Below are 13371 nucleotides of genomic sequence, written 5' to 3'. Positions count from 1 at the left end.
TCCATTCTTAAGTATTGTCACTCTGAAATACCTATTTTTATTAAAAATGACTTTCATTTGTTTTTATCACAATATGGCATTATATTGTTGTTTTCTTTAATGTTTATTTATTTTGAGAAAGAGAGCACAAGCAAGGGAGGGGCAGACAGAAGAAGAGAGAGAATCCCAAGTAGGCTCTGCAATGCCAGCTCAGAGCCCAACACAGAGCTCAATCTCATGAACTGTGAGATCATGACCTGAACCAAAACCAAGAGTTGGATGGTTAAATGACTAAGCCACCCAGGCTCCCCAATATATTTTTATTTGTATAGTAAGTACTTGATAAAATTTTATTTTCATGTAATAAAAAGGGCATAATGAAACTTATATTTTAAAAAAGAAGTGTTCTATCTGAATTGAGTTTATAACCACTGCCCAAAACAACAATAAAGCCTTACGAAATTTTCACATCTGAGGAAAAAAAGGTTTAGTTAAAGAAAAAGTATTTGCTTTGTTCCACATTTCTTCATATACTCCATGCGTAACTCTTAACAACGAAGAGGAAAAACTGAAAAAACAATAGTGCTGCAAACTCTAGTATAAAGGAAAGCACAAAATCAAATAGGTAACATTGTGTTTAATAAATCCATGAGATAAACCATATATATACAGAAGATGACGGCGTTTTCCAAGTCTTTACACTTGAGATAAAAAATTCAATGAAACTATTCAAGGGACTAAAAGGTTGGTTTACTATTGAAGAGTTTTACCACAGCTGATCAACATTAATTTCTTCCTCTGAAGTCCTGTAATAATGGAAGTGACTAAATACTCTTTTTTATTATTTATAGGAAATACATCTCCATGGTTTAAAAAAACCATCAAATACCAAAAATGGCATAAAATGAAACTTTCTCTCTTCTGCCCATCTTTATACAAACATATCTCATAGTAACAGTTTCCAAAAAGGTTCTATGACTACACAGTGCATGCAGATATGCCTGAATGTGTGTACATCCAAAAACAGAATTTGCTACAAAGAAGCTCATGCTGTGCATACTTTTCTCCACTTTGCTGTTTACATTTCATAGAAAAGATTTAGCTCATCCTCTGTAAAGGCTGGATAAAAATTCAATGTGGGAATGAACATTTAATTTGCCAAATTTCCTATTGATTCAGACATGTAAAAAAATTTATCAAGCATTTACTATGTGCCAGGCTGTGAATATAGGAGGTGAACAAAAATAGTCTTTCTTCTATAAAATTTACTATCCAGGAGTAGAGAGAGAAATAAATAGCTAAGATACATAAATGATTTCTCAGTGATAAATACTAAAGAAAAAAAATGGCAGAGAAGAACACAGAAAATGCTGTCATAGGGGACTTCTATTAAAATAGGTTAGACAATAAAAAGCCTACTTGAGGAGATGTTTGGTTAGAAACCAGAAAAAGAGGGGTGCCTGGCTAGCTCAACCGGGGGAGGATGCAACTCTTAATCTTGGGGCTGTGAGTTTGAGCCACACCGGGTGTAGAAATTACTTAATAAATAAAAATTAAAAAAAAAAAAAAAAGGGAAACCAGAAAAAGAAAACGAAGCAAGTCTAGGCAGGCATATAAGGGAATAGGGTTCCAGACCAAAAAAACCCCACAAGTACAAAGACAGGAATATTATTGGTATGTTTTAAAAACAGTAAGAAGGCCAATATGGTTACATAAAAGAGTGCAAAGGGAATAGTGGTAACATGTAAAGTAAGAGAGGCAGTAATGGGGCAAATGATGTGAAACCCTATAAGCCATCATAAGGGCTCTGGACTGTGCTTTGCATAAATGTGATGTGATCCATCTTCTGTGTAATAGGAGAGGAAGAATGAGAGTAAGGAAACAAACAGGATGCTACTAAAACAATAAAGAAGAAGGGTGACAGTAGATTGAACCAGGATGATAAAAAAATTGCATATTTTAAAGTAAATATGAAAACATTTACAAATGTTACTGAACTGGAATATATGAAAAAGAGAAAAGTAAAAAATGACACTAAGGCTTCTTATCTCAAAAACTGGGAAAAGGTTGTTGCCGTTTGGTTAAGATGAGAAAGACCACTGAAGGAACTAGTCTAAACATCTGATATAACACTATATTGAATAATCTTGTACATATAGGAATATTTCTTTTTTTTCCTTTCTTTTTTAATCTTTTGACCCCCTTCACCCATTTTGTCCCACTTCCCCACCCCCTTACCTCTAGCAACCACCAATCTGTTTATACATTCCACATATAAAAGAGACCATATGGTATTTATATTTCACCTAGCATAATGATCTCAAGATCCATCTATGTTGCTGCAAATGGCAAGATTTCATTCTTTCTTATGGCTGAATAATATTCCATGTATTCCATACAATTACCTTATCCATTCATCCATCAAGCCAGAAAACAATGAACAAAATGGCAATTAGTACATACCTAAAATAATTACTTTAAATGTAAATGGACTACATGCTCCAATCAAAATGCACACAGTGGTTGAATGGATTTAAAAAAACAAGACTCATCATCTATATGATGTCTACAAGAGACTCACTTTAGATGTAAAGTCATACACTAAAAGCGAAGAAACAGAATTAAGATATTCCATGCAAATGGAAACCAAAAGACAGAATAGGTATACTTATCTCAGACAAAACAGATTTTAAAACAAAGACTGTAATAAAAGATAAAAAGGAAGGGGTCAATCCACAAGAAGATATAACATTTATAAATATTTATACATCCAACATAGGAGAACCTAACTATGTAACACAATTATTACAGACACAAGGGATTAAGAGACATCAATAATGATAGGCTACTTTAATACACCCTCCATTATATCAATGGACAGATCATCCAGACAGAAAATCAATAAAAAAAAAATTGGCCTTCGAGGCACCTGAGTGGCTCAGTTGGTTGAGCGTTCGACTTCGGCTCAGGCCATGATCTCATGGTTCATGGGTTCGAGCCCCACGTTGGGCTCTGTGCTGACAGCTCAGAGCCTGGAGCCTGCTTCGGATTCTGTGTCTCCCTCCTCTCTCTGCCCCTCCCCTGCTTATGCTCTGTCTCTCTCTGCCTCTCTTGCTCGAAAATAAATGTTAAAAAAAATTAAAAAAAAAATAAAAAATTGGCCTTCAATGGACTTAATAGATATATACAGAACATCCTATCCAAAAGCAACAGAACACACATGTCAAGTGTACATGGAACATTTTCCAGGATCGATAATATGGCAGGCCATAAAACAAGTTTTGATAAAATTATGAGGACTGATAATCATCAAGCATCTTTTCCAACCACAATGGTATTAACTAGAAATTAATTACATGAAAAAAATTGGGAAATTCACAAATATGTGAAGATTAAACAACATGGTACTGAACAATGAATGAGTCAAAGAAGAAACAAAAAAAATCTTGAGACAAAAAAAATTGGAAATACAATAAACCATCATTTGTAGAATGCAACAAAAGCAGTTCTAATAGGAAAGCTGATAGCAATAGATGCCTACCTCAAAAACTTCTAAAAGTCTCAAACTTAAATTTATACCTCAAGGAATTAGAAAAAGAATAAACAAAACCCAAAGTTAATAGCAGGAAGAAAGTAACAAAGATTAGAATAGAAATAATGAAACATAAACTAAAATGACAATAGAGAAGGTCAATGAAATCAATGAAACCTAAGAGCTAGTTGTTTGAAAAGATAAAAAGCTGAGAAATCTTTGGCTACACCCATCAAGAAAAAAAAAAAAAGAGGACTCAAAATCAGAAAATAGGTGATGCTACAACTGATACCAGAGAAATATAAATGATTTTAAAAGACTACTATGAACAATTACACACTAAAAAATTGGACAACCTAGAAGAAATGGGAAAACTCAATCTACTAAGGCTAAATGATGATGAAATGGAAAATATGAACAGACCAATTATGAGTAAGGAGATTGAATCAGTAATCAAAAACCTACCAAAAAACAGAAGAGCAGGACCAGACAGCTTTCTGGTGAATTCTACCAACAATCAAATCCTTCTTAATCTCTTCCAAAAAAATAAGGAGTGAATTCTTCCAAACTCATTTTATGAGGCTAGCATTATCCTGACAACACAAGAAAATTACAGGCCAATATCCCTAATAAACAAAGATGTATCATAGGGCACCATTTCTAAGATTTCTTTCAGTTCTAGGATTTTTAGTGATGTATACCCTATAACAAAGGTTTTATCATGAGCAAAACAGAACTTAAGAAATCCTAAATGGATCTGCATGTCGTAGAAATGTTTAGCTAAACCAATCTTGCATTTTTGGCAGACAGGTAAAATGTCAATTCAGATCACATTTCCAGCAAATACTTTGTTATTATGCAGTTTAAGTGAATTACATTGTGTATATATTTACATACCAGCCACTGCTGTCCATAAACAAACACATGATTTTTGGCAATGTCAACTCTATCCCATGCCAGTGTAAGAATAAGCTGGTCAAATGCTGATGCATTAGTGCCTAATTGAATAAAGAAAACAGTTAAGTTCAATTAATTTATCTCCATTAAAATGTGAACACTTATGAACCTTTCCCATTTCCTTTTAATTAACTTACACAGTTCATGTCAGCCACTGCTCAGAGGTAGCCGGTCTCAGAGAGATAAGGTTACCCCAGGGCTTAGGACTTTTATTTTCCAACTATAGAAAACACACAGCCTCATTTACTGCAAACGCTTCAGAATGCAATAGGAATAAAACAAAAATTACCTGTTTCTATCACAGAGATAGTACTATGTTAGAATTATGAAAAATATCCTTACAACAGGTGCTTTCCTGTACGTATATAAATTCATACATATACTTTTAATTGTTCATGCAAAAGTACATCCTACGATACAAAGTATTCAGTAGCCTACTTTATGTGTCTTAATATCATACCCTTAGTTCCTTATAATAGTACATACAGATTAACCTCATATACACATTAACAATACTTTTTAAAGGTGAGCTAAACTTGATTCAACAATCACACTAGTGGGCATTCAGGTTATTTTGAATTTTTTGGTGGATATATTTTTAGGTACATGTTTATTTAAATAGGATGACTCTGTAGAAGCCAAAATGCTGGGAAGAAGAATACATATTTTCAAACTTTTAATATACTGCCAAAATATGTCCCAAAAAGGTTATAAGAAACTTTCAATGGTATAAGAATACCCAGTAGGAGAGTAAAATGCTTCTTTTATTAATATTTACTTTAATTATAATATTGACCATCTTTCCACATTTTTCCCAGGCATTTATATTATTCTGCTAACATTTTTACTTAAATTCAGACTCCTTTTCCCATGAGGTATTCATCATCTTACCATTAATTTATAACAACTCTTTGTGGTCTCTCCACAATCCTATTCCTTAATTTCCTCATCTATAAAATGAAGAAATAATAGGAAATCTGTCTCTTAGGGTTGTTATAAGATTAAATGATAAAGAACGTAAACCACTAAAACACAATGGCTAGCACAAAGAAAATTATATGACAAATATTGAGTTCTCTTTTTATTTTTTATATGTAGGCAATCCCATTTATTGATTTTTCCCTTTACAGTTTCTGAATTTCCTACTATTTATTATGTCTTTTTCCCAAGATGTAAATAGGTTATATTTTATTGCAGTATTTTTCAAATGTTTAATCTATTGGCAATTTATTATGGTCTAATGTTTGGGAAATTCTTGTGAATGCTTAGTGCTCTTTTACTCTGCTCTGGCCACTTCACTGCATACTTGTGACTTTCAAGTACCCACCCAGATGAGACACGGTTTTAGCTTCTAATTTTTAGGAAGATTTTTCACCGTAATTCTGTTTGTTTTATCAGTTGGATGTCTTTGGCAAGATATGTGAGAGGACAACAGTTCAATGTTATGTATAACTCTTTAGTCCTCAAATATACCACTAGTTTTCTTTCCAAACTTCCTTTCAGAATGAAAACAGCATGTTTAAGAACATACTAATTTCTATCAACCAATACCTTATTACCTTTAAACATTTATTTTTCAGTCAATTAAAAATGTGACACATTCTTAACAGGATAAATAAATGGGTCTGGTGGCATACACCTTTCTAAAAATTAAAAAATTTTAAAAATTTCTGCAAGACAAAAACAAAAGCTCATTTGCTGACAAACAAAGCTAGCACTGTTATCTTCCACAAAGAATAATTACTGAAAAATTCCCCCAAATTCAGCCAAATTAAAAGTCCTACCTTATATAAATAGGCTATGAATAAGATCTCACAAATAAAAAAATTTAAATCTTACCTTTCAGTAATGCAGTAAGTATTGCTACATCTATATCCTGATGTTCATCTGATCCAATATGGAAAACCGTGATCTATTTAAAGATCAATTCATAATATTATGCCTTTATATTTTCAAAGCTAAGGCATAAGGTATACAAAACAGAAACTAATTTCAAACCACATAGGAGATACAGTTTTTTGGGGTTTTGGTCAGAAATTAACTTCATTTCAACAAAAGACCCCCACAAAATTAAAAAATTTTCTCATCTACCAAATAAAAATGGCAAATATACTCAAAATGTTTAGTTTAATATTATATTCACTTTCTGACCTATTTTAGGTCCTTTACTACAATAAGCAACTTATGGCCTGAGAATACAGATTACGTACCTGAGTAAATCTTGACATTATTTCTACAGAATGAACATTTAATTCAAGTAATATATATGTGTGTTCTTGAATGAGAAATGTTTTATTTATTAAATTTTTAATTTTTTTTAATGTTTATTTATCTTCAAGAGAGAGGGAGACACAGAGCTCAAGCGGGGAAGGGGCAGAGAGAGAGGAAGACACAGAATCTGAAGCAGGCTCCAGGGTCCGAGCTGTGAGCACAGAGCCCAACGTGGGGCTCGAACTCACGAACTGCGAGATCATGACCTGAGCTGAAGTCGGATGCTCAACCGACTGAGCCACTCAGGTGCCCCGATAAATGTCTTATTTAATCCTTTTACTGGAAATGTCTCTGAATTATCTGAAGTGAAACACCACTTGAGAGATTTTTATTTAATAACATTTTTCATAAAGTAAAAGATTATAATCCCATATAATTTTTTCCTTTCAACTTTATTGTGTATAAAAATGAAATACATGAAACGAAACAGATCAAACCATGTTATCATCTACCTATTATAGTTGTTAAAAATTTTATCTCTGAAAACTTAAGCCCATGTTTAGATGAATGAAATTAGGCAACAATGATCTTTAATTTGAGCACTGAGTCAGAGTAAAATAAAATATTTTCTAAATATTTTTTTTAAGACTTTTTTTTCAGTAATCTCTAGACCCAATGTGGGATCAAATTTACAACCCTGAGATCAAGAGTTGCATGCTCTACCGACCGAGCCAACCAAGAGCTCCTACAGATATATTTTGGAGAAACCATTAACAACTCTTGACAGTTCTTGCTTGATTCTAGATATAATCTGTGGAGGTCTAGTTATTAAACTTTTCCCAAAACAGAAATGCAAATATATGTCTCAATACCATACAGAAACCATAGTCCTTCTATGATATCCCTCCAATTGAACAAAATAATAAATGACATCTTTGCATGGTTAAAAAATATTTTAAAATTTTAAACCCAAATTTAAAACAAAAGTATTTCACCAATTTATAATGTATTTTGAATGAAATAAAGAGGGTTATTCTGCAAAATCTACTTACAAGCTCCTTTCTTTTCATGCATTCCATCAGTGTTTGAAATAAATGAACTGCTTCACTTTGGCCAAAGTTAAATGTTTTTTTGATTGTTGAAATAATATCAGGCTCTGCTGCATCAGGAAGATTGCTGGAGTGAAAGGAAACATAACTTAATTCACTGATTTCAATTTCTATTATTTGTAGAATCTAATATGAAGTATAGACGAATCTATGTTAAGACCTTTAACATACTGTATTAATATTAAGTACTTCACCCTGAGTGAAATATCCTCCTTCATGAGACTCCCAACTGTAAGTCATATGGGAGGAAAAACGGGAGTTATTTTTCTCTTTGTATTATTTCTTAATTATTTTACAAGGCATGTGTTGCTATAACAGTACTCACGTTTGTAAGATACTATATAAAGATAATTTTAAGATATTATTATGTATTAAGCAATACTTTGCCAAGATATCTTAAACACGAGCACATTCACATTTTCTCATTATATGGCTCAAAAATATAATGACATAAAACATTATAAAATACAAAAATGAAAATTCATAGTGAAAGTCTCCCACTATCTTCCATCTGCCCAGTTCCATCTCAACTGCTTTCCTCTTTCCATGTATATACTTTGGTAATCTTCCAAAATCTAGTACGGATACCAACCTTTCTCAGCCACAAACTGTTATGTAGATATACCATAATTTGTTTATCTAGTCCTCTTGATACACATTCTATTTTGTTCCAATCTTTTACTTTTACAAAAAACATTGTAATGAGTAACTTTTTATAATCTTGTGCATATCACACGTGTAAAAGTACACGTATACCAACAATTCCTAGAAATGGAACAAAGGGGTCAAAAGATACATGCCTCTGTATGTTTGACAGATCTTACAAAATTGTCCTCTATGAAGACTGTTATATTTTAATTCATTCCCATAATGTATAAGACAAGCTATTTCCTCAAACCTTAAAGGTATTATTAAACTTTAAATTTTCATGTTCATAAAATACTGAAATGAATCCAATATTCTAAAAACCATAAGTCTCTTTACATAGTTATTAAAATCTTTTTTGCAACCACATACTTACCCTCCTTCTTCTGTTTGTTTATGAATATAAGCCAGTAGATCTGCAGCTCTGCCTGTTCCTTCACAAACAACGACTGGAACAGGAGGACTTTCCTGAAGGTATTCTAAAACTGTGAGGATGACATTTGGTCCACCCTCAAATATAAGTGCCACCACAGGGACACCTTGTCCAATTCCTTAACAAAGTAAAAGATTGCAAGATATCAGGCAAAACATAGAGTAATTTAATCTTATTTTTTTACTTAATCAAAACCAAAATAAAAATAAGCCAAAATAGAATTTCTTATACGACTGTGCTGACTTCACTTTAGGTATTCAACATGATACCAAATCTTGCATAAGTAAGTTAAACACCGAATACATTACTTTTTCATTAAATTAAAATCTGTTCTAAATAACAAAATTAGAAATACAATACTTCTATGATTAGGCATGCACTAGAATTTAGATTCACTGAAAAGTAAAATTTATTTTGTATATTTCACTAATTGGAACTCTTGACAAATAATTTATAACACCAATTTGTTTTTAAGATTTTTAAAATTTTTAAGTAATCTCTACACACAACATGGGGCCTCACCTCACAACCCTGAGATCAAGAGTTGCATGCCCCACCCACTGGGCCAGCCAAGACACCCCTAGTTTGCTAATACTGTGGGAGTTGAACTTCTAATGTATATTTGTTTTTACTTGTTTTTAAAATGTGTATTTCTGATTTCAAATGCAATGAGACATTAACATAAAAATTAATGACAGTCAGGACTACCTAAATGTACCTGATAAAAAAAAAATCCAAGACCTCTACAAGAGTAACAGAAAAGATTTAGTGAAGAATACCAATTTTTGTTTTTACAATAACTTGCAGTGAAAGAATCCCAATACACATAAATGTAGGATTCTAAAACATTCCTGAATTTTAGGAGAGGATATGACTCCAACATAATTTGAATGCACCCTTCTATAATTTTGTATTTCGATTTCACTTTGTCACAAAGCCCACCTTCTTGGTGTCCTAGGACTATAAAATTTCTTCTTTTTGAAAGAGAAATCTAGAAGTTGAATCAGAAAGTATGACCATGGTTGGAAAGGAAGACCAGTGTCAAGAATACCAATTTTTAAGACACAGCTACCAAAGAGTGATACCTATTCATGTTATAAACTTTAAACAAGATGATTCTTACTTTGCAATAAACTATCTTTTTTTCCTCTTTTCCTCTTCAATCTTGAATTTCAAGTCATGTATTAGAATACATCACAAATTAAGAATATTTCTGAATTCCTTGGGCTGCAAGGGGATTACAACAGCAACAGAGCTTCCAATGAACCTTTGTGGCTTTGGCCTCAATATGTGAATACCCTATTTGGGCTCAGACTTCCTATTTGACCTAAGATCAGTCCTTTTTTTTTTTTAATTTTTTTTAATCTTTATTTATTTTTGAGAGAGAGAGAGAGACAGAGAAGAAGTGTGAACAGGGGAGGAATAGAGAGAGAGGGAGTCACAGAGAGAGAGGGAGTCACTCAATCTGAAGCAGGCTCCAGGTTCCGAGGTATCAGCACAAAGCCCAAAGCAGGGCTCAAACTCATGAACCATGAGATCATGATCTGAGCCAAAGTCAGACGCTTAACTGACTGAGCCACCCAGTCGCCCCTAAGATCAGTCATTTTGGTTGTTCTGTATGTTGTCTTGCTACAAAAGGAAATAAACCCTCCGAAGAACCTTTTTAGAATCTTTTTAGAATCTAGCCTAGAATGATCTCAACAATAAGAAACTTATAAATTCCCTTACTAGCATGAATTCTTTGCTGATTAATAGTTTTTTCAAGTTCTCTTCTCAGTCTGACTTCTGCCCCATACTTTCCAACAGTGCCATCATCCACCAATATGAAATGGGAATGTAGATTATTCAGAACATTCAATTTGCTCAGAGGGTTCAACAATGTTTGATAAGGAGCAACCACCTAAACAACAGCAAACATGAGTTAGTGGGCAGGATTAATTATAATATAAAGAAAAAATAACTTTGAAATAATCTATAAAGGCAAGTAAGAGGTAAAATTCTATTTACAGTATAGTAACAAATAGAAAATGTCAAAAAAAAAAAAAGGTGTCAAAAAGCACAAGCTTTTCTTTTTTAGGTTCATGGTTTTTTTTCTCCCAACATTTTTTCCAAATTTTTATTTAAATTCTACTTAGTTAACATACAGTGCAATACTGGTTTCAGGAGTAGAATTCAGTGATTCATCAATTACATACAACACCCAGTGAAAAAGTACAAGCTTTTAACCAACTGAAAATTAACCAACAATGGGTTGAACCATACAATGTATTTCATCTCATTTCAGAATATATATTATTTTTTAAAAGTTTATTTATTTATTTATTTATTTTGAGGGGAGAGGAGAGACAGAGAGAGAAAGGGAGAGAGAGAATCCCAAGTAGGCTCCAGGCTGTCAGCACAGAGCCCAACGTGGGGCTACATCCCATGAACCTTGAGATCACGACCTGAGCCAAAACCAAGAATCAGACGCTTAACCAACTAAGCCACCCAGACGCCCCTAGAATATATACTATTTTATTATTACATGCAAAGGAAACCGAAAATAAATAATAAGTAGTGTGAATAAACTGTTAGGTTATTAGTGAATAAAGAGCAATATACAAAGGACACTGAATTAGAGCAATCAAATGTTATATTGCTATTTTTCTAGCTCTAAGGAGAATCTTTAAATTTGATAATAGAAATATAATCACACTTGAAAGTGATTATAATTCAGTAATTCTTTTTTAGTAGTCTCTTGACAAATATTTATAACCAATTCACATGTCCTTAACCTATTCAAATAAAACACTAGCAACTGATTACTACTCTTAGTGACAATAAAATTAATTCTTAATGTCATTAAAAATTTAATTTCAAAGACTGGCATGATTTGGAAAAGGTGTGAAATAGCTATACAAAACAGAAACCGAAACATACTAATAATATAATACAGGGCACCTGGGTGGCCCAGTCATTTAAGCATCTGACTTCAGTTCAGGTCATGATCTCATGGCTCGTGGGTTCGAGCCCCACTGTCAGGCTTTGTGCTGACAGCTCGGAGCCTGGAGCCTGCTTCAGATTCTCCCTCTCTCTCTGCCCCTCCCCCACTCAAACTCTGTCTCTCAAAAAAATAAGTAGTAAACATTAAAAAAAAATTTTTAAATAATATAATGCCAATTACTTATATCTATGAATGCATTTTTGAAAGGATAGTAAGAAAACCTCAAGAAAATAACTTAAAAAAAATTTTTTTAATGTTTCTTTTTGGGGGGGGGAAAGGGGCAAAGAGAGAGGGAGAGAGAGGGAGAATCTGAAGCAGGCTCCAGGTTCTGAGCTGTCAGCACAGAGCCCAATGTGGGGCTTGAACCCATGAGCCATGAGATCATGACCTAGGCCGAAGTCAGATGCTTAACTGACTGAGCCACCCACGCACCCCAAGAAAATACTTTTTAAACATAATTTGAAAAGTATAGTATGATCATGAATAGTTTAAGTTGACTTGCACTATTCTTACTCTAATTTTGTTTATACAGAAGTTCAAACATAAGAAGTTTTTTAAATCATTCTTACATCTCTCCCAACAAGATCATTTCTGTTTTCAATCACTCCCCATGGAGCTATTCCAATAGTGCAAATCTTTCGAGATGATCTGGAAGCATGTTCTTTGAGGGCATCACCAACATGTTTTGCCACACCTGTTTATACAAAATTTATTTCACTTTATTTGAAAGTAGTTATTGTTTTCAGAATAATCCTGTGCTCAATCTATGATACTATAATTGGTGATATTTTTCTTTATACAAAGATAAAAAGCAACGAGGTCCAAAAGACAAACTGATGAAAGAAAACACAAGCACCAAAAAGAAAACAAACAAAAGAATCCCACAATGTCAAATCACTACAACTGCCTGAAACACACGTAAAAATAACTTTTACCATGTTGTTAGGCCTAGTCCTCTCTTAGATTCCTCATGTAAGTAACTGTAGTTTGTTATTGCTCTACACATCATCTAAAAAAAAATGAAGAGTATGGCTCAGGACCATAAGCAACACACACACACACACACACACACACACACCAAGCAACTACAAAAGTTGTCCAACTGAATCAAAAATAAGGAAAAAAGTAGAAAAGGTAATTCAAAAGAGCATGTAACTCCTCATTATCACTTGTTATGGGCTGAACTGGATCTTTCCCAAAATTCTTATGTTGAAATCCTAATCCCAGCACCTCAGAATGTGACTGTATTTGGAGACAGGTCCTTTAAAGAGACTATACACTGTAAATGAGGCCCTAACCCAATCTGTCTGGTGTCCTTTTATGGAAAGGAAATTTTGGACCCAGAAAGAGATACCAGGAATGCACATGCACAAAGAGGAAACAGTGAGAAAGTGACCATCTACAAGCCAAGGAGAGAGGCCTCGGGAGGAGCCAAACCTGCTAACAACTTGATCTTGGGACCTCCAAAACTGTGAGAAAATTTATTTTGCTTAAGCCACCCAGCCTGTGGTATTTTGTTATG

General features: G+C 33.4%; 1 protein-coding gene across 4 annotated transcripts in view; it reads right to left on the bottom strand.

Moving 5' to 3' along the window:
• Positions 1 to 13371, bottom strand: part of TRPM7 (transient receptor potential cation channel subfamily M member 7) — a 121248-nt gene that overhangs the window by 67149 nt on the left and 40728 nt on the right. For all 4 annotated transcript variants that reach the window (XM_015063469.3, XM_027067239.2, XM_027067238.2 and 1 more), the window contains 6 exons: positions 12419 to 12543; positions 10595 to 10766; positions 8810 to 8984; positions 7732 to 7855; positions 6308 to 6380; positions 4409 to 4509 (listed from right to left, as the gene is read on the bottom strand). In XM_015063469.3, coding sequence (XP_014918955.2) covers positions 4409 to 4509; positions 6308 to 6380; positions 7732 to 7855; positions 8810 to 8984; positions 10595 to 10766; positions 12419 to 12543 — 770 coding nt within the window. The remainder of the gene's footprint in view (positions 1 to 4408; positions 4510 to 6307; positions 6381 to 7731; positions 7856 to 8809; positions 8985 to 10594; positions 10767 to 12418; positions 12544 to 13371) is intronic.

The sequence above is a fragment of the Acinonyx jubatus genome, chromosome B3, assembly GCF_027475565.1.
Source record: "Acinonyx jubatus isolate Ajub_Pintada_27869175 chromosome B3, VMU_Ajub_asm_v1.0, whole genome shotgun sequence".
In the NCBI taxonomy this organism is placed as follows: domain Eukaryota; kingdom Metazoa; phylum Chordata; class Mammalia; order Carnivora; family Felidae; genus Acinonyx; species Acinonyx jubatus.
This window is presented reverse-complemented; position numbering and strand designations above follow the sequence as displayed.